Raw genomic sequence first — 20,267 nt, forward strand, 5'->3', positions numbered from 1 at the left:
ACGCAGTGTAATACAATGTTTATACCACAACTTGTTGGTACTATTCAAACTTCTAGAACTAGATTCAAGCATTTGAGGCCCCTACTTCGCACTCTGTATTGTTGACTTGATCGAAAAATATTCAAATCGCAAGAACGAATTGCCACTTCTGGAAACGAGTAATGTTAATGTTCTGTCGGGCATATAGCTAGTTCGGAATGTACAGGAAGATATGGGCTAAAATGTTATCGTTCCCGAAATAACTATATAACCCTCCTTCGGACAAAATTTTCAAGAATCAGTATAGATATTGGCGATTCAAGGTTTTTCTTATTTTTCTGTTTAATTTTCTATCTTTTTCATACCATAATGAAGTGAATGACAGGAAGATTAAATTCCCGCACTATCTACGAATTCTGTAAAATTTGCATATTTCACTGAAGCGTTTACAGGATAGAGCAGTGCTCTTCAACCGGGGTGGTCGTACACCCTAGGGTGTACCAGAATTTGCAAAGGGTGTACCACTCGGATGGGGTGTACAGGGGTGTACCAGATCCGAATTACAATGAGCCGATGGCTAGCTATCACAAAGGCAGGTTTATGGGTCAGGACAGGTTGACGCACAGGTTAATGAGCATGCAGCACCGTAACTGCCACGCCCCAAACCCTCCAATTGGGGGGGGGGGTGAGCTCGAAGGGGGCCCCAAATTATTTCGTGAATTAACATAAATTATAGCGTATTTTTTTAAAATTTATGCAATTTTTTCCAAAATTCCAAGTTGGCAATTATGTTCATTATTTGATACTCTTACCCCAAGAACAAACACGCAACATTTATAGAAATGGACATATCGGCGTTGGCCATTAACACGTCACCACGCACCAAGATATATAATGATTTAGTACTTATTACATGCGACTCCAAGAAGTGTGCCAGAACGATCGGCAGCGCGAAAAGCTTGGCCGAAACGGACTGCCCTTACGCAGACCGAAAACTTCGTTATATATACCAAATAATAGGTTAAATTGTCCAGAGGCGCCTAAATGACTGGCGCCATATGTTCCTGTCTTGGCAATCTGAACCTCAGAAGACAAATACCATCCAGCAAGAAAAAAATATATGCCAGTGAAGAAATACCAATTTGAAATCGTGTGCGTCTTTTAGTTTAGTACGTTAGAGCAATTTTATATTTTTGATATATCAGACAGGAGGTCACGAAATAAAATCATGTAACGAAGTCATACCAACGGGTCCGCCCACCCGAAAATGTTTAATTATTATTTATGGGCCCTACAGTTTCCGGTAAATCTGATAACATGAGCAGAGAGGACAAGATATTGATAGCAATATATATGCAATGCAATCTTATTGGCCGATTGTATCATGAATTATCGAAAATTTTCGCGCTTCGAGCTGGCACACTAAACAGTGCAGCAAATTTCTCGACAAAAGCGAACACTGTGATGAGGGGTCGGTTTATCACCCTATGAGAACGCAAAACCCAAGTTATTGTGGGGGGGGCGGGGCTGACGAAGTGCTGTTTAGTTCCTGCCAACGGGTATACGCCCAAATATGTCTAATTATTATTGGGATGTCCTACAATTTTAAAACAGACTTCGCTCAGCTCTACCGGTAAATCTGATTACGTGAGCAGAGAGAGGATCAAAATTGATAGCAATATATATGTAATTCCCGATCATATTGCCCGATTACATTCTTGAATTACTGAAATTATTCGCGCTTCGCGCGCCTAGGCGGGAAAAGCGGTCTCACATAACGTACACCCAGTGGAGATGTGAAATAGCGTCAAAAAGCGGATAGCCAAGGGGGGTCTGGGGGGCGAAGCCCCCCATAAGTTAGGTTTATCACCCCATGGGGGCCCTAGGCCAACGATTTGGGGGGAGCTGACGAAGTGATGTTACGGCCCTGTGAGCATGGTACGATGTTATCTCAAGTGTAATACTGTACACCGTTTGATTGTGATGTCATAAGCACAAATCGCCCGTAATCATTTAGCCGTCGGCAATAGACCAATGGCTCCGTTTGGTGTTGGAAAGTATGCAGTTAACAAACATGTGTTCAGCTAGTCATTTGTCTTTTAGTGATTTTTGAGGAAACCGCCGCGATAGCTCAGACTTCTTGAATCGGTACTTCATACCCGACGTTAATAAATACCGCAATGAAAATAAAAAAGTGACGTAGCGAGCCAGGGTCGAAACAGCATCCATGATGAAATCGAAACCCTTTTGTTTTAAAATGCCGATGTTATGTCCAATATTTCGCCATACATTTGTAATTTAATATTTTGTTACTAGTGATGCAAATTAGCGACAATAGACTGTGTATAGCAACATAGGATCTGAGGTTACTGACATCTCATGCAGCCCATGTGCTTCTGTCGACTGTGTGTGGTGTGGGGCAGGCCTGATACGCAGTAGGCTGGTGCGCCTGCTATCATCGCTGATCTGAATTACCGCTTCTGCAGCAGTAGCTTTACCTATTCTCCCCCAATACTGTTACATTTAGGTTGATTATCGTTCGTAATGTCATGCTGTTTTGGGGCTGACACGAAATAAATTCCAATTTGCGTGACAGGCGGCCTAACTGGCGGCGAATAGACTCTGTGACCAAATACTATTTTATTCAAATCCAAATTTTTGACGGCAATAACTCCGCTTCTACTGGTTGGAATTGAACCAAATTTGAAGAACATCGTTTTTATAGACAACATAATACTTTCATCGGGTGAACAGAAAAATTTCAAATTTTTCGTTATTTATTTTTTCCGTAGCAATGCGGCTACTGGTTGGAATCGAACCAAATTGGGTGTGTAGGCTTAAATTAGGTAACCTAACAATTTTATCAAGTAGCCAGTACGATTTTAGAAAAAAAGTCATTTTTGAAGACCCCTAATGAACAGGGGTGTACGAGTTTTGAGCAAACGTTAAAAGGGTGTACCACTCCGAAAAAGGTTGAAGAGCACTGGGATAGAGCATATTGAGAGTCTTATATGAACGCCAACCGCCGAATTGCGCAGGTTCGCACACTGAAAACGAACTCGAACACACTCTTAGCGCTATGTCTATATCATCGATGCCTGAATCGACTCGGTAAACCCGTTAAAAGGAGGCATCAGCGTGGATCGGTGACATTATTTCCTAATATTTCTCCATAATGATTCTGTTATGAACAAAGGTGTTCGATTTTATAGGTTTAACAAATATTTCATTATGTTCCAGAGCTGTATGGCCACATGCCATCTCCTCGACCTCGAACTCAACCTCCAGCTCCACCTCCACCCCCACCTCTACCTCCACCTCTAAGAGGGATCGAACACAGCGGTAAGAATACAACGTAGGCTATACCTGGTAGGTTAAACTACGACTTGCTACTTTGTGGCTCACATTTTATAGGGCCCATGCAGGCTAATAGATATTGACATCTCCGAACTTCAAATGTACAAATCAGATGAGCAGTTGTTTGATACTAACTTCTCTCCATCCAGGAGATCTGTAACTTTCTCTAGAGCTGGAGCACTGATTTCTTTGTAATGGTCGTGACAAAATGGAGATAAAAATTAAGTTACAGGTTAAACTACTCCCTAGCAATGTATAAAGCTCAGTGGCTCTTAACCGGTGGTCCATGGAACACTAGAAGTTCCACGAGCCCTCTGGGGTTTCGCGGAGCTCATAAACTCAACTAAAACATACGATTTATGGTGATAGGCTCGTTTTAGTCATCGTTCATTGCAGGCAAGTACTACCAATCAGTCTTCTGATTGTGACTGCTGTGGGTGCTGCGTCATCTTGCAGTGGCGTACGCTGGTGAGGTGAGCGTTTGAAACCTAAACCGTGACCCACTGAAATGCCAAATCAATCTCCAATATTCATAAGCTCATTTGTAATTAGGTTGTTGGTATCACGTTGTTGCGTTTCGACTGAACTATACGATGAAGCTTTTCAAGGTGTAAACTCATATTTCTGAATTAGTATCTGAAGGGAACAACAGAAGTTGCAGTGATTTGCAATAACAACTCAATATAATGTTTTCGTTGTGTGTGAAAATCACATGCTAATGGTTTAATTGTTTTTGCACTGTGATGATCCACAGTTTAATTTGTACATCTGCAATCTATTAGATGTGTAGTCGGGTGCGTGTTGTTTTTATAACTCATCCAAAATTTGGGGTTCCGCGAAGGCGTGAAGATTAGCGTAAGTGTTCCGTGGGTTGCTCAAGGTTAAGAACCACTGATATATCTTGAATGTTAACATTGTAAACGACAATGTTAAACATCATATGTTGACCTGTTTTTTTGGTAGCATACAGCATATCTCACTTGAGCTAGTCTCAAAAGTCTCAGATTCTCTTACTCGTCGATTCACTAATGCAGTGGCTCCCAAACTGGGAGGCGCGCCCTCCTTTGAGGGCGTGAAAGCATCTGAAGAGGACCGCAATGCTATGGTCAACTAGAATTTATTTTGCGCTCCGACCTATTTACCTCGAGTTCGTAGTTATTGCTCTGTGTATATAGTCCAAATTTAATATTTGAGAATTCTCACATCAACATTCATAACAGTCCATGCCATTAAACTATTCATTGGTTTGCAGTTTGTGATATGTCGATAAGTGGCTCAAAATTTCTCATCATCATAAATCGGGACGTGTCTAAAAAGTTTCGAAAACCACTCCACTAAACGATCGAAAAAATAGAGAGGTTTTTGGCGCAAATCGCAGGTATTGTGATTATGTTAGTTAGAAAAGAATCCCTATTATTCGAAATTATCAGTTCGTCCGGAATAAGATGTGTATTTATGTATTCTATTCAAAATGTTTATTTTTAATGTATCAGATACTGTTGACGATGAGGAGTATTATCCCTTTTACGAATATCCTACTGCAGGAGAATTCCAACCTGACAATGGTGAGAATTTTAGTTATAGTCAAGCATTTTAGAATTTATTGGACGATTAAACCGAATATTTGTTCATTCTTGTATAAAATACGATTGATTTAACTCAACAAAGCACAATTCCGAACTTTCAGTAGCATTTTCAATAGACAACGTCAAAAGCTTATGCTTCCTAAGGATGGGTATATCCTATCACGACAATCTGAACCAGGGGGGCAACCTTTTCAGCCAACGGGCAAAATGAGATTTGGGAACCATTGCGTGGGCCACTTGAGTGTTTATGTTAATGTCACTTGCATATATTGCGGGTCGCCTCTGTATACCGTTGATCCCATTTGGCAAGCACGAGATTATTTGGCGCTTGGACGTATCAAAATCGAACATTTCGGTAAACATGCGTTTATCAATTTGTGCAAAGGTTTCATCATCGACGACCTTTCAGTGAATGCAGACGCCAAGTCATAATTCCGAATATAGTTCAACTTGATGTTGTATATTACGCCTATTTTTTATTTCTTATTTTCGGAAGAGGCACCAATACTAAAAGCAAGAAACTGAATAACCCTAAAACGAGTGAAGTGCTAAGACAAATATTAAGTCCTATAAATCTGCCACGAAGCATTCTATTTTATGGTCATATATACAAAGATCAAAAGAAAATTGTGGCCGGCAACGCCAATGCGTCGGAATTGAAATTGTAGTCATCAACATCCCAAATTTTCTGTTCAGGCTGATCAATTTTTAGGTTTGCCTTGCAAGTTCACAATAAATTACCTGGATAAGTTTTTGTTTTGATATTATAGCTATAATCGAGAATTACCTTGCGGGAGGCCATCAAAACCTTCTCGCGGGCCACATTTGGTCCGCGGAGTACTGGTTTGCCGCCCCTGATCTAAACCAACCCAAAGTAGGTCGTCAGTGCAAAAAGCAAACGTTAACGTCTATCATCTCTCTTATGCACGAAAAGTCACCTACCGGGTTTCGGGGGTAAGTCTTGACTGCTCAGAAAAATCCACGAATAATATACTGGAATGGTATATGGGGGATATCGATTTGAATGCGATTTATCATGTTCAGAATCGCCGTTTAAAATAAGCGATCCATCGCACTTAAGCCAAATTTCACAAAATCCAAGTCGCAATTGCAAAAATGCAGTGGCGGCTCGTCCTATAGGGCAACTGGGGCATTGCCCCACCCAAAATTCTGTTCAATAACAATTTAACCATTCATAGACGCACAGCAATCAATATATACCGAGATCACAGTGAAACCCGCGTTCTTCTTGTGCTTTCGCTTGCAAACGCCCATACATAGCGAAGTCTCTGCGAAAATCGAATTCTCTTCTGTGTTTTCGCTTTGTGAATGCCTAGCCGGGGCTTGCCCCGGTAGCGCTCATAACAAGCTTTCACTATCTATTCTCTCAAAGCCGCGCACAATAAAGAAACGGTGATTTACTCTCTCCTATTCGTAAAATGGCCGAGCAACCGGGGCAAATATGCCTACTCGCCCCTAAGGTGTGATGTAACAATCGTATCTATATCTGAACTCGGTTACCGTAATATGCGTTGAGTCGACCTTTGCTGGTATAGGTCGATTTTGACGGTGTTTCGCACCATGATAATTCTTGAAACTTGGTATGATATGTCGTGAAGGTAGTATTGAACACTGCTCCAAGTTTCAGGCTTGCTACTTAAAGATAATGGTAGTAATTCCGTTTCCGAAGTTCAGTGTGTGCTGATCTATCATGTACATAGTACAGCAAACAGATTTTACTCAAAAGCCGGTATTGGTCTCCATTGATTTTGACGATGTTCTATACCCAGATCGGTCATGACATTTGGCACGGTAAGTGTTAGTATCGACCGCTGTAACAAGTTTTAAGTTTGTCACTGAACTATGTGGGTGGTAATTTCGTTTCCAAAGTCGAGTAAGAGCTGACTCTTCATTTATCGCCAACAAATTTACGCAAAAGCCGTTATTGGTCTCTATTGATTTTAACGATGTTCCATACCTAGATCTGTCATGAGCTTTCACACGGTATGTCTTGATTTTAGTATCGAACGCGGTGCCAAGTCTTAAAGTTGACACTCAATGATTGAGGCAGTTATTTCGTTTTCGAGGTCGAGTATGGTAGAGATGCGCGCTGATCTGATACTTAGCCTACCTACGTCATTGCGGATCTCACGCAAAAGCCGGTGTCGGTCTGTGCTAATCTATAGTCTGCGTTCCATAACGAGATCGGTGATGATATTTCCAATGGTATATCTCGATGATCGCATGAAACAGCTAACCAAGATTCTCGGTTTGCATTCAAATATTCACATAATTTTATGTTCGCCAATGTCCATTTCACTGTGAAATTGTGGCCTTCAAACCATTTGCTTACAATCCCCTGTCAATTGCGATAGCTATTTCATTTTCGATGTCGGCTAACAGCTGATCATTCGATCAGCCTATTCCTCGATCTATTTTACTCAAAGTTCGGTGTTCGTCTGTTTGCATTGATTTTAACAGTGTACCATACCGGAATGGGTTATGAGATTGCGTATGCTACTTCCCGATGATTTCTTGTAACAGTATACTAAGTTACGGCTTTTATTCATGTATTTATTGATTAATATATTTTCCAACGGCGATTTCGCAGCAGACTTATAGACAGTAAGCCGTATGTGTTGTGTCACAGTCTCCAGTTTCAAGCCCAAAATGTCCTACGTTGTTCCGAGACCGAAGTTCCGAGGCTGCTGTCCTTAGTTCTTCAAAGACCATTCAAATTGATGTTCTGGATTCAATATAACAGGCCCAATCTATGAGATAACAATTGCGTATGTGTCCGAACTCGTTGACCTTTCCAGTTAGGCTTACGCAATCTCTCGAGTTCTAGTCATTGGAATTAGTCAGGTCAAGTCAAGTGCGAACATGAATCGTATTGAATCTTTATTCCGTACGTAGTTTACGCAGTTGCCTTTAGAGCGAAAATGAGAGGTCTAGAAGTTGTCAAGTCTATTGATCCAATCGTACGCCGGGTGCCTCCGCTTTGGTTGCCTATTATCACGTGGTCGTAACCAGAGATGGCCACAGTCCGGTTCAGGAGCCGGAGCAGGATTTCAATGTTTTTTTACCTGGCCGGACTGGATCCGGATTTCGAATTTGGGGTGACGGTCCGATTTTAGGGTCTATCGATTTGCGTAATCTATAACTCTACCATGAAATCAAAACGCATGCTACTAAGGATGACCTGATACTTGATTCGTGGCATAGGGACGATTCTTAGTTCACGTACATTTTGTAAAATAATCCTTTGATTAAAAATAAATGAATAAAGCATTTGTTACCACACTTCAAGTCACGGCTCACCGGCAAACCTCTCGCGGCACCTACGTTAAAATCACTGTTGTCGGGAAATTCATGTGACCATCATAAAGTTACTTTTTTACGTTGGAAAACGCCATTGTGACGTCATGTTGATAAAAGTCGCTCGCAGCCCTTGCCCCACCACTCGATATTGTCACGAGCCGCCACTGCAAAAATGCATCATAGTGAGAAGTTGATCGCAGGATCGTTTCCATTGATTACTACAAATCTGCGGACATCTTTTTTGTATGAAAGGACAGGGCAACCGATTGGCGGCATAATTAACATTCCTAAAACATTTGAGAATCGGGATTTAATATCTGAAAATTAAGATACCATCCCGCGTTTCTTATACTCACTCAATACCAGACTTGTACAAACTACCGAGCTAGTTAGTTGACAGTCAACTAACTACTGGTTTTTTGAGTAGTTCTAGTTGCGAATTTGGAAAAGTGATAAGTTTTAGTTCTAGTTCCCATTTAAAAAAGAAATTCAGTTGTGGAAAAACTGGAAAACACTTGTCGTCGTTTGGAGGGAATAGTGTACCAGTGTTATTGAGTGTGATGTTATTGCAGGCATTTCCAGCTCGGAGTCATCACTACTACCAGTGGCAATAGGCAAGTTTTGGGGCTCGGAACTCTTCCTATTTCAAACATTTAAATGTCATATATCCGATAATCTGAATCTTTGCTTCATTCCAATCGTAACATTGATTCATTTATACCGGGGATGGCAAACCTGCTTTATGCGAGAGCCTCATACTAAAGATCTTAGTTTCCAAAGAGCTCCAACACAAAAGTTCTAAAATACGAATTTATTACGTCACAATAAAATGTACGCTATCGAATAGAGTTTATTATTGTATGTTGATACGGGGCGTCGCCACCTGGGCTACAAGGTATTTTAAATCGGGCTGATATGTGGTCAAAGCAGTGTGTAGCACTTCCTTCAAGAGCTGCAGGGAATTTAAGGAAGATTTCACCTCGGTAGTTTTATTACTCCGTAAAACTGTCTTCGTTGGGTAACTCGCGGCAAAGTCTTGGTTTCGTAATTTCGCTTTAAGTTACTAGATTTGTAATTATTGAGCGGATCTCAACAGACATAGCACACTGAAAGCAAACTCTCTTCAAGCTTTACTTTCTTGTAATGATCTCTCGGTGACATTTTTGGCCAAACTTTGCAGTTATTGCGAGCCTTTAAAGTACAAATCGAAAGGCCGTATTCACCATTGTTAGCCCGACAATAATCGGAACGTGCGCTACCGTCAATAATTTATCGAGTTCATTATTGAACACGATGTTGTAACATTGATTGATGACCAATGAGACCAATGGGTTAGAGAGTTCAATTGCTAAGTTCGATCCCTGCTGTGACACCCTCCCCTAAAGTTTACAAAATTAAACCACAAGGAAAGAAACATCACGAAAGCAATACGCACAGCGTCAATATCTGATAAATGCATTAATGTATAACCAGGTTAAACATCCCTAGCCGACTGGCATTCATTGAAGAGCCGCAATCAAAGGCTAAAAGAGCCGCAGTTTGCCCCCCCCCCCCCGACTTATACATATTCGAGGATATGGCTTCTCCCTACTAACTAAAGAATAAATCGTTCGGAATACAATAGCAAAAGGAATTGATTTCGCAACAATATTTTTCGTGAATCAAGTTGAACATGATTAATCGCCCAAAACACGATTGCGTGCGTACTCAAATTGAATAATATTTACTTGAAATTGTCTTCATTAATGTAGAAATGTTTGACAAGATCTTGAAAATTTATCTCGCGTTACTGGCAATTTTATTTTTGCGATTGAATGGGACATAACGGGCTTCTAGATGCGCGCTCAGAACCTATATTTACTGAAATAATAGAAAGTCAGTAGGCCTATAACTCTACTATATAGTTGTATTTTAACCCTACAGGTGATGACTCCCCAGAAGACCTGTACGAGGCTGTCGAGGAGGACAGCGCAATCTATTCGGATCTTAATTGCAATTGAATACGAATCAGCGTCTCTACTTTCGAAATTACAGCGACCAGCTATGTGGCGTTCGAGGGATTCGCTCCCACCCACGTATTAAACATTTCGACAATCCTGGCCGTAAAATTAAATGTCCCACAGAAGTACAAATCCCTAGACATTACCAACGGCCGTCTTGATTTCGTAGCTAATGTAAGGTCCGACCAGAGTACCAGCGTCACCTTTGAATTTCCCTATTCTGTGTTTTTTGTTTTACTTTAACCGTGAATCCGGTTGAAAATTTGGAATGTGTGATCGGAAATTTGTAAATATGCATTTTGACAATGATGTGACGTCAAACTCCATCATCCGGTAACTTGTAATGGTCGAAATCTCAATTTGACCCATGGACACGTCACAGTATATTTCCTGTTCGTATTCTATATACGTGTATCAACTCTGTATCAATTTATGGAACTTTTAATAAATATATACCGAGATAGAATATACTGGTACCCTTCACTACCAGTTCGTCGGGGTCAACCCCAGTGTTTCTTCCTATACACGAGTGTTTGAGGTTTATCTTTGCTCCTCAGTGCCCATTAGGCATTACTCGGGCTACGCTGCGTTGACTCTGCGTATGCTTTGCGAAGACTACAATAGACTCAACAGTAAACACGGACGTTGTAGTTTAGATCGGTATTATTGAATATCCATTCGGGCATCAGCGAATCAGATGTTATACAGCAGTGCGAGGAATATTATTTGAAATACATTACTGCATAGCACAGTGATTCATATGCGCAACATGGGTCAGTCGGCCCGGGCCCGGGAGACGCTGGTGTGAGTCCCGGTGAGTGACAGTTTTCTGTTCTTGGTAAGGAGCGGAAACCCTGACCACTGATCTGAATGTTTAAGTCAGCGGTACCCAACCTTTTTGTTGTCACGGACCCCTTCACACAAAGGATTAATTCTGCAGACCCCTGTCAAACTTTAGTCACCCTTCGCAAAGCAGTTTTTCTGAGGGATATAAGTTCTTTCAAATGGACCTAAAGTGGCATGCCTAAATTTTTCAAACTTTATCTAAATGTGATTTCCTGAACTAAACAGCATGCTTTCCATTGCGCACTAGCCGAGGCCAATTTAACTGTAGTCAACATACGCTGTGGTAGATGTAGTATTTTAGCAGTGGCGGCTCGTCCTATAGGGCAACTGGGTCATTGCCCCACCTAAAATTATGTTCAATAACAATTCTTTACCATTTAAAGACGCACACCAATCTATATATACCGAAATCACAGCGAAAATGGTATTCTTTTTGTCCTTTCGTTTGCAAATGCGAAGTCTCTGCGAAAATCGAATTCTCTTCTGTGTTTTCACTTTGCGAATGCCTAGCCGGGGCATGCCCCGGTAGCGCTCATAACAAGCTTTCACTGTCTATTCTCTCAAAGCCGCGCACAATAAAGAAACGGCGATTTACTCTCTCCTATTCATAAAATGACCGAGCTACCGGGGCACAATAGCTCTGTGCCCCTAAGGTGTGATGTAACAATCGTATCTATGGCTGAACTCGGTTACCGTCATATAGTCGACCTTCGCTGGTATGGGTCGATTTTCATGGTGTTTCACACCATGAAAATTCTAGAAACTTGGTATGTCATGTCGTGATGGTGGTATTTAACACTGCCCCAAGTTACAGGGTTTCTACTTAAAGTTTAGGGTAGTAATTTTGTTTCCGAAGTTGAGTGTGTGCTGATCCGTCATGTATCGCAAACAGATTTTACTCAAAAGCCGGTATTGGTATCTATTGATTTTGACGATGTTCAATAGGTGAGATCGGTTATGACATTTGGCACGGTAAGTCTTAATGTTAGTATCGAACGCTGCACCAAGTTTTATGTTTGTCACTGAACTGTGTTAGTGGTAATTTCGTTTCCTAATTCGAGTGAGAGCTGACTCGTCATGTATCGCTAACAGATTATACGCAAAGCCGGTATTGGTCTCTATTGATTTTAACGATGCTCCTTACCTAGATCCGTCATCAGCTTTTGCACAGTATGTCTTGATTTTAGTATCGAACGCTGTGCCTAGTCACAAGGTTGACAGTCAATGATTAGGGCAGTAATTTCGATTTCAAGGTCGAGTATGGTAGAGATGTGTTCCGATCTGACACTTTAGCCTACAACGCATTGCGGATTTCACGCAAAAACCGGTGTATCTGCGGTAACGTTAACTGAGATGATGATATCATTCTCAGTTTGCATTCAAATATTTTCACTTTGATATTATATTCTCCAATGTCAATTTCACCGTGTAATTGTGGCCTTCAAGCAGTAGTGGCTTTTGGGGTGGGCGAGGTGGGTGGTCGCCCGGCCCCCCTGGTCGAAGGCCCCCCTCTTTGGTTTTACCGCTTTTTTCAAGGGTTGTGGCGAATAGAAGCGGAAATCCTTGTACCAATCAAGAAGATGATTCCGTCCATATGAGTAAATCATCAAATCTCCGCATTTATTATTAAGTCCAATATCACGACAATCATGAAGTCTTCGCATGCCTGTTAAGCTGGTAGGCGAAAGGGTGGTCTGGGGGCGGAGCCCCCCAGAAGCTGCGATTACATAGCCTACTTATAGGCCCCCCCGGAAGTCTCGACCAGGGCCCCCCCAATCGTAGGGCAACCACTGCCTTCAAGCCATTTGCTTACAACCCCCGGTCAAGCGCGATAGTTATTTCGTTTTCGATGGCGACTAAGAGCTGATCACTTGATCAGCCTGTTCCTCAGTGAATTTTGCGCAAAATTCGGTGTTGGTCTGTTCGCATTAATTTTGACAGTGTACCATGCCGAAAAGGGCCATGAGGTCACTTCTCGATGATGTCATGTAACAGTGTACTAAGTTTAAGGCTTTCATCCACGTATTTATTCGGTGAAATATTTTCCAATTGCGATTTCACAGCAGACCCATAGACAGTAATAAAGCCGTATGTGTCGTGTTACGGTCTCCAGTTTCAAGGCCAAAATCCCCTATGCTGAACCGAGACCGAATTTCTGAGGCTGCTATTCTTAGTTCTTCGGAATTATGTTTTGGATTCAATATGACAGGCCCAATCTATGAGATACCAATTGCGTATGTCCGAACTCGTTGACCTTTCCAAATAGGCTTACGCTATCTCTCGAGGAAAAGTCATTTCCATTTCTGCAGATAATTAGTCAGGTCTAGTGCGAACATGAACCGTGTTGAATCTTTGTTCCGTACGCCCTTCACGCAGTTACCACACTTCAAGTCACCGCTCACAGGCGGACCTCTCGTGGCACATACGTTAAAATCACTGTTGCCGGGAAATTCCTGTTACCGTACCATCATTAAGTTACTTGTTTACGTTGGAAAACGCCATTGTGACGTCATCTTGATAAAAAGTCGTTGCAGCTCTTGCCCCACCACCCGATATTGTCACGAGCCGCCAATGTATTTTAGTGTAAGGACCATGTACGGTACACACTGTAGGCGAAGGGTGTCAAACTCAACTTGCATCGTTGGCTGGATTTAAACCTTCAGATCGCTCGCGGGCCGCACCAGTCAAATGATTTCAAAATTTTACCTCAAAATCCATGTCCTTGCTTTTCTTTATAATTCTTTATTATTGGGCCTTTATAAAGCCTACCATTCTAGCTACGCCGATATTCGAAAACAGTGGAATTTTTTTCGAGATATGAAATATCCCTAATTTTTTGAAAAATTCAATTTTTCACCCCCCTCTGTTGTCAAGACAAGGAATTCTGATGTAATAAACACTGTTTTACCGGCAATAATAAAGCTTTAATTAGCAAACAAGCATTCTATGTTAGATTCATACAAATTTGAGTTGTCTTTATTGAAGTTTTATGCCCCGGAATTAAAAATAGGCGTGCAAAAGAGCAACCATAATAAAATTGAATGATACATTATGCTGACGAACATGTGGATAGGACAGTAACAAGGTATTAGCTGAATTACAGCAGTTCCAACAAGTATAGGACTCCGTAGATCCAATTAAAATTTTTAATTGATAATGGCAAATTAAAAAACAAAATTTTTCAATTTTTCTGCCAACCCCATGAAATTGTTGAGCTGTCTTCAAAGACGATGCAAAACAAATTTGACTCAATTCCAACCAGTAGAAGCGGAGCTATTTGAGTTTTTCGTTGAAAATTTTCGGATTATCCTTGATTGGTGGATAATACGAGGATTATCATCGAAAAACTGAAATAACTCCACTTCTACTGCTTGGAATTGAGTCAAATTTGTTTTGCATCGTCTTTGAAGACAGTTCAACAATTTCATGGGGTTGGCAGAAAAATTGAAAAATTTAATTTTTTAATTTTCCATTATCAATTAAAAATTTTAATTGGATCTGCGTAGTCCTACACTTGTTAGAATTGAACCAAATTTGGTGTGCAGCGTTTTTTACGGTAACCTGACAATTTAATCAGTGAACGGCTGGAATCCGGAAAAAAAAGTTATTTTTGAACAGCCCTAATGTGCATAGTCATTCCAATGAAGTGCAGAAATTCTGAAGACAAGGACTTGGGCAGGGCCAGTTCAGAAACAGTAAAAAACAGCTTTCATAAAATATGACCTCTTCACTTATAAGCTTAAAAATTCTCTTTTGAGGGACTTTCTTTTACGAACAGCATCTGGAATTTCTCTTTTCCAACTCCATCAATAGTCGGCTATCATACGAAAATCCAGGTACAGGTGGCGACGGTGTCCTTGTCCTTGTTCGTACCGGATTTTTACTGGTGTGGGAAATAAATGAATCCATAAATCCCACCGGCCTTGAAAACGTGCCTCTATAATTTGAATATCTTGGCTGAAACGTTCACCCTGTTCTTTACTAACTTTCCCAAGGTTTTGTCTAATCTCATCCGCATGGCTCTTCAAATCGTTAAATTTGATGCTCTTCTTGCATTCCAAAACTTCATAACTAAGCAGTAGCTCCCTTGAGAGATCTTTATAATTTTCTGCTTTTCTGTTTCCCAAAAAACAGCACCGAAAGCATTCCAAGCTCAAGTCTCGAATGGCAACATTGATTGTACAAGATTTTAATCATTTAACAATTGCCTAATTTGAGGTCCATTGAAAATCCCAGTTCTTTTATCTTTTCACTGAGACCAGAAAAAGCATAACATATATCATTTAAAACACCCCCCTTCACAATCCAAAGCTTTTACATATTGTTTCATGAGACCAAGTTTGATGTGAAGAGGAGGCAAGAGGATCTTTTTTATATCAACAAACTGATCACGTATGATATTTTTGTCTCCCGGCGTCAAGGTGAACCTTGGAGGTCTCTCATCCATGTTCCAGTGGGCAGTGGTGATCCTTGACCCTGCTGTCCCGGTAGCATAGAAAACATGGATATTCGGTGTAGCCACTTTGTTGCCCCAGCAAAAAGTTCACCATTTTCAAATCTAGACAGATGAGCCAGCCATGGTCATGCTACTATACAACTTTTCGAGAATGGTTTTGATGTTCTGATAATCTTCTTTCATTGTTCATTGCGATAAAATGTCACGCTTGTACCAGCTTTGTTATTTGCTCTTTTGCCAGCTTGTTTTTTATTCCAAGACATGAAATTTTATTAGATACAACACAAATTTGTTTGAATATAATATAGAATGCTTGTTTGCTAATTAAAGCTGGATTATTGCAGATAAAACAGTGTTTATTGCATCAGATTTCCTTGTTTTGAAAACAGAGGGGGTCAAAAATAGATTATTTTTTTTCAAATTAGGGATATTTCATATCTCAAAAACGTGATGTGATGGAGAAAATCTGAGGCCATTTTCGGAATCAGCGCCCCAAAATTAGCCAAAATCAATTGTCAAAACCCAAACCTGAAAAAAAAGTTGAAATTTGTAGACCAGTGTGATATTAGTTGTTATATTTATATGTCCCCTTTGTCTTAGTGCAGGGGCGGGCAACATACAGCCCGCGGGCCGGATTTGACCCGCGAGGGGATCTTGTCAGGCCCGCGAACTGTTTTCCGTCTGACATGATAATGTGGCCGGCGGCCCCAGTCTGCCAGATTCCCCACTACTTACTTACTAGGACCAATTTTAGTGACTGTATGTCATTATATACGCGTATGCGCACTGCATCGTGCGAGAGTGGAGCTTACGCGTAAGTTCGTCGAAGCGAGAAGACTTGCATTATCGGCATTTACGATGTAGGCTACTCAACCCTAATGTCGTTTGTGGTAATCATGGTGTTTGTCGACTACAATGGTCATTTACATGAGGCTGATATTTCTTAATTTTGATTCCGTAACTGCCGACATGTAGCACCTAGCACGGCACACTTATTCTAGGCTTTTGTAAGACACCGCTTATTTTCCAGTACAGGGCCGTAACAGCACTTCGTCAGGCCCCCGCCAAAACGTTGGTGTTGGGCTCCCCATATTAGGGATGGTGTGAACGTGAGGTTCACGTTCGCGTTCTGTGTGTGAACCTCAGATTTTCGAGGTTCACGTTCACAAACGAACCTTGGTAGGTTCTGCACTGTGAACCTTTTTCATTGATTACCATGGCGCTGGCAGCATTTTAAAAAATCAACACCAAGCGGGCATGCACCTTGCCAATCTCAAAAATTTTACATGCTTTCTTACAAAAGTTTACTCCATATATCCAGCTTTCCGTTTGTGAATATTTAGTGACTTTTTGCTGTGAGCTTGACCCGCAAGCACACAGCACCAAGAACGAAATACACCACATGTAGGTAGTCGCCGAATGCTGCTTATTCAATCAATCAATGAAATTGATATCGTTGCCTGATGTAAAAAATCTTTCAGGCGTTCGGGGTCGATCTTGATTTCATATCTATATTGAATCATAAAAACCAAATCCGTGCGATTGGGGTGTTGACTATACTGCCGTATAACTTGTTAATAGGGTAATATCGGTGGCAAGTAAAGAAACCCGTTTTACACTCTGCTCAATATCAACGTAGCATTTGGCGACGTTTACAATGTCGATATATACTTCAGCATTGTGTCATTATGTGACCCGAGTCGTCGCTAGGTATCGGGTACATTAATATAGGCTATCACTTCACTGAAACGTAGGGTTGGAATTAGCAATATGACGTCACGTGACGTCATGAGGTTCACGTTCGTGTTCACACAGAACCTTTCAAAAAGGTTCGCGTTCACACGAACCTGAACCTTTCGGAGGTTCACACCAGCCCTACCCCATATAATGATGAACCGAATTTCTGTTCTCGCCTAACGCGCGAAAAGCGAAAATTTTGTATTATTCTTGATTGAATCGGTTAATATGGTCGCAGATTGCATATATATCGCTATCAATTGTCATCCTCTCTCTGCTCACGTAATCTGATTTACTGGTAGAGCTGAGTGAGGCATGTTTGAAATGGTAGGACCCCTCAATAATAATTAAACATCTTCGGGCGTATACCCGTTGGCAGGAACGAAACAGCACTTCGTCAGGCCCCTCCAAAAAACTTGGGTCTTGGGCGTCCATAGGGTGATAAACCTAACACCAATCACGTTGTTCACTTTTGACACGAAATGAGTCGTACTGTCTAGTGAGCCAGCGCCAAGCGCGAAAATTTTCAATTATCCATGATAAAATCAGTCAATAAGATCAGGAATTGCATATATATTGATATCAATCTACTGTCCTCTCTGCTCACGTAATCAGATTTACCGGTAGAGCTGAGTGAGGTGTCTTGGAAAATGTAGGGCCCGTTGGTATGACTCCGTAAGATGATATTATTTTGTCACCTCCTGTCTGCTATATCAAAAAATATATAGAATCGCCCAAACGTAGGCTTCTAAACTAAAAGACGCACCCGATTTCAAATTGGTATTTCTTCACTGGCATATACTTTTCCCTGCGGGATGGTATTGGTCTTGTGAGGTTCAGATTGCCAAGGCAAGAGCATTCGGCGCCAGTCATGTAGGCGTCTATGGACGAATAAACATATGTGTATTTTGTATATATAACGAGGTTTTCGGTCAGCATAAGGGTAGTCCTTTTCGGCCAAGGTTTTCTCGCTGCCGATCATTCTGGCACACTTCTTGGAGTCCAATGTTACATGGCCTAAAACTTGATAAGTCTTGGTGCATCGTGGCGTGGTAATGGCCAATGCCGATATGCCCATTTATATAAATCTTCCGTATTTTTTCTTGGGGGGAAGAGTACCCCAAAATCAATATATTTATTTGGCAACTCGAAATCGGGCGGAGCGCAAAAATTTTTTGAAAAAGTTGGATAACTTTTTGAAAAAAATTGTCTATAATTTATGCTAATTCGCGAACTAATTTTGGGCCCTCTTCGAGCTCGCCCCCCCCCCAATTGGGGGGTTTGGGGTGCGGCAGTTACGGTCCTATGCCAGTGGTTGCCAACTCAAAACGGGTCGCGGGCCACTATTTTAATTTCGTAGAGGACGAAGGCCGCCGCATGAATTCAATATCGAGATTGGCCACTCATGAACAACAACTCTATCTCGTCATCTACTCAACCCTAATGAATTGATATCTTTGTAAATTTGGGGTACTGGACTTATCGGACGCCTTGAAATCTTAATTAATTGATCTTAATTGATCAGAGAGAACCATGCAGACATGGTGGCGCCTTTATGACAACGCTATTCTCAAATCCACATTGTCTTCGTCGTTATCGGCGAGAAATGGCTGTGAAGTGACATTGCTGTCGTTAAAATACATTCATTAAATACGGTTTATTCCTTGAATATGTAATGTATCGATTCAGCAATCCGGCCCGACAAGTAGCCTACCTAATTTTTCTATATCGGGCCCGCCGAATGGAGAAGTTGCCCACCCCTGTCTTAGTGGTATTCTTGCGTCAACCCTGCGTATGCGTTGAGAAGAATACACGAGATTTAATTGTAAACGCGGGCGTTGTAATTTGCTTCATTATTATTAACGAGTTTCTCTAGGGACCAGAGACCTTTTGAATTATATGTCCGCGTAACTATTATAATCTGCATGTAACCTGCATTTAGCCCTTTCGCTTCTGTATTTGGGTCCATTTTCCATAAAACTCTAAACATGCACTTATTTGCTGTCTCGGAATTGGATGCCAATGTTAGCGACTTGCTCCTAATGGTGACTGGAGGGAAACCACTAACACCTCTGGCGGGCGGATATATAGTGGCCAATTAACGTAATACACAGTGCTTAGTAATGTGCTGGAAGATACACACATTTTTCAATTTAAATTTGCTTTTCGGAGTACAGAACTTCAATATTGCATCAAATAATACGTTCATATTGCAAATTTATTCGACTCGAAGCTTTTCGACTGACCCTCTTCAGGAGTGACCGCCCGTAAATGAGGTTAACCAAGTTCGAAATATAGAAAGAATTTTGTCGTTGTGACGACTATGTGTACTTGTCATTATTACGTCACAACGACAAAATTCTTTCTATATTTCGAACTTGGTTAACCTCATTTACTGGCGGTCACTCCTGAAGAGGGTCAGTCGAAAAGCTTCGAGTCGAATAAATTTGCAATATTAACGTATTGTTTGCTGCAATTTTTCAATTTACTTAGAATTGCTTCGCGGGCCGGATGCGGCCCACGGGCCGTGTGTTTGACACCCCTGTTGTAGGCAATCAGCATCGATTCACCTTGCTGCATAGCGCTACAGTTCATTGTCACGTGCTTGAGCTTGAGACATGTTCATTTAAAGAGAGATATGAGAGTAAAATATCGCTCTTCGTCTTTTCACAGAAAATAGCGGACCCCCAAATGCTTTATCACGGACTGTCAAGGGTTAAGTGGTGCCAGGCTGGGAACCACTGGTCTAAGTGAAGAAATCCAACTGAGCACAGATAAACGGCGGGAGTGATTGGTATCCCGTCGCAATAATCAGTACCGAAAAAGCAGACCCTGGTTTTAAAAAGACATTGCTGACTGCTAGTGTAGCCTAAATGTTATATTACACGGGGAAACACAATTCATGTTGCCTCTTGATTCAACAATTGTTATCGTCCAACTTTCGGGCACTGAATCCAAAATGACTTTCATCTCTATCACGTCTAG

General features: G+C 41.3%; 1 protein-coding gene across 4 annotated transcripts in view; it reads left to right on the plus strand.

The window, feature by feature from the left end:
* The window catches only part of LOC145433649 (uncharacterized), a 96,710-nt gene extending 86,001 nt beyond the window's left edge, over positions 1-10,709 (plus strand). For 3 of the 4 annotated variants that reach the window (XM_080310832.1, XM_080310816.1, XM_080310806.1), the window contains 3 exons: positions 3,220-3,321; positions 4,830-4,901; positions 10,167-10,709. In XM_080310832.1, coding sequence (XP_080166958.1) covers positions 3,220-3,321; positions 4,830-4,901; positions 10,167-10,243 — 251 coding nt within the window. In that variant the 3' untranslated portion in view covers positions 10,244-10,709. The remainder of the gene's footprint in view (positions 1-3,219; positions 3,322-4,829; positions 4,902-10,166) is intronic. The other variant, XM_080310824.1, reaches the window with a different exon arrangement.
* Positions 10,710-20,267: the final 9,558 nt, after the last annotated feature.

This window comes from Botryllus schlosseri, chromosome 1, assembly GCF_051294905.1.
Source record: "Botryllus schlosseri isolate E-star chromosome 1, Bs_hap1, whole genome shotgun sequence".
Classification (NCBI taxonomy): domain Eukaryota; kingdom Metazoa; phylum Chordata; class Ascidiacea; order Stolidobranchia; family Styelidae; genus Botryllus; species Botryllus schlosseri.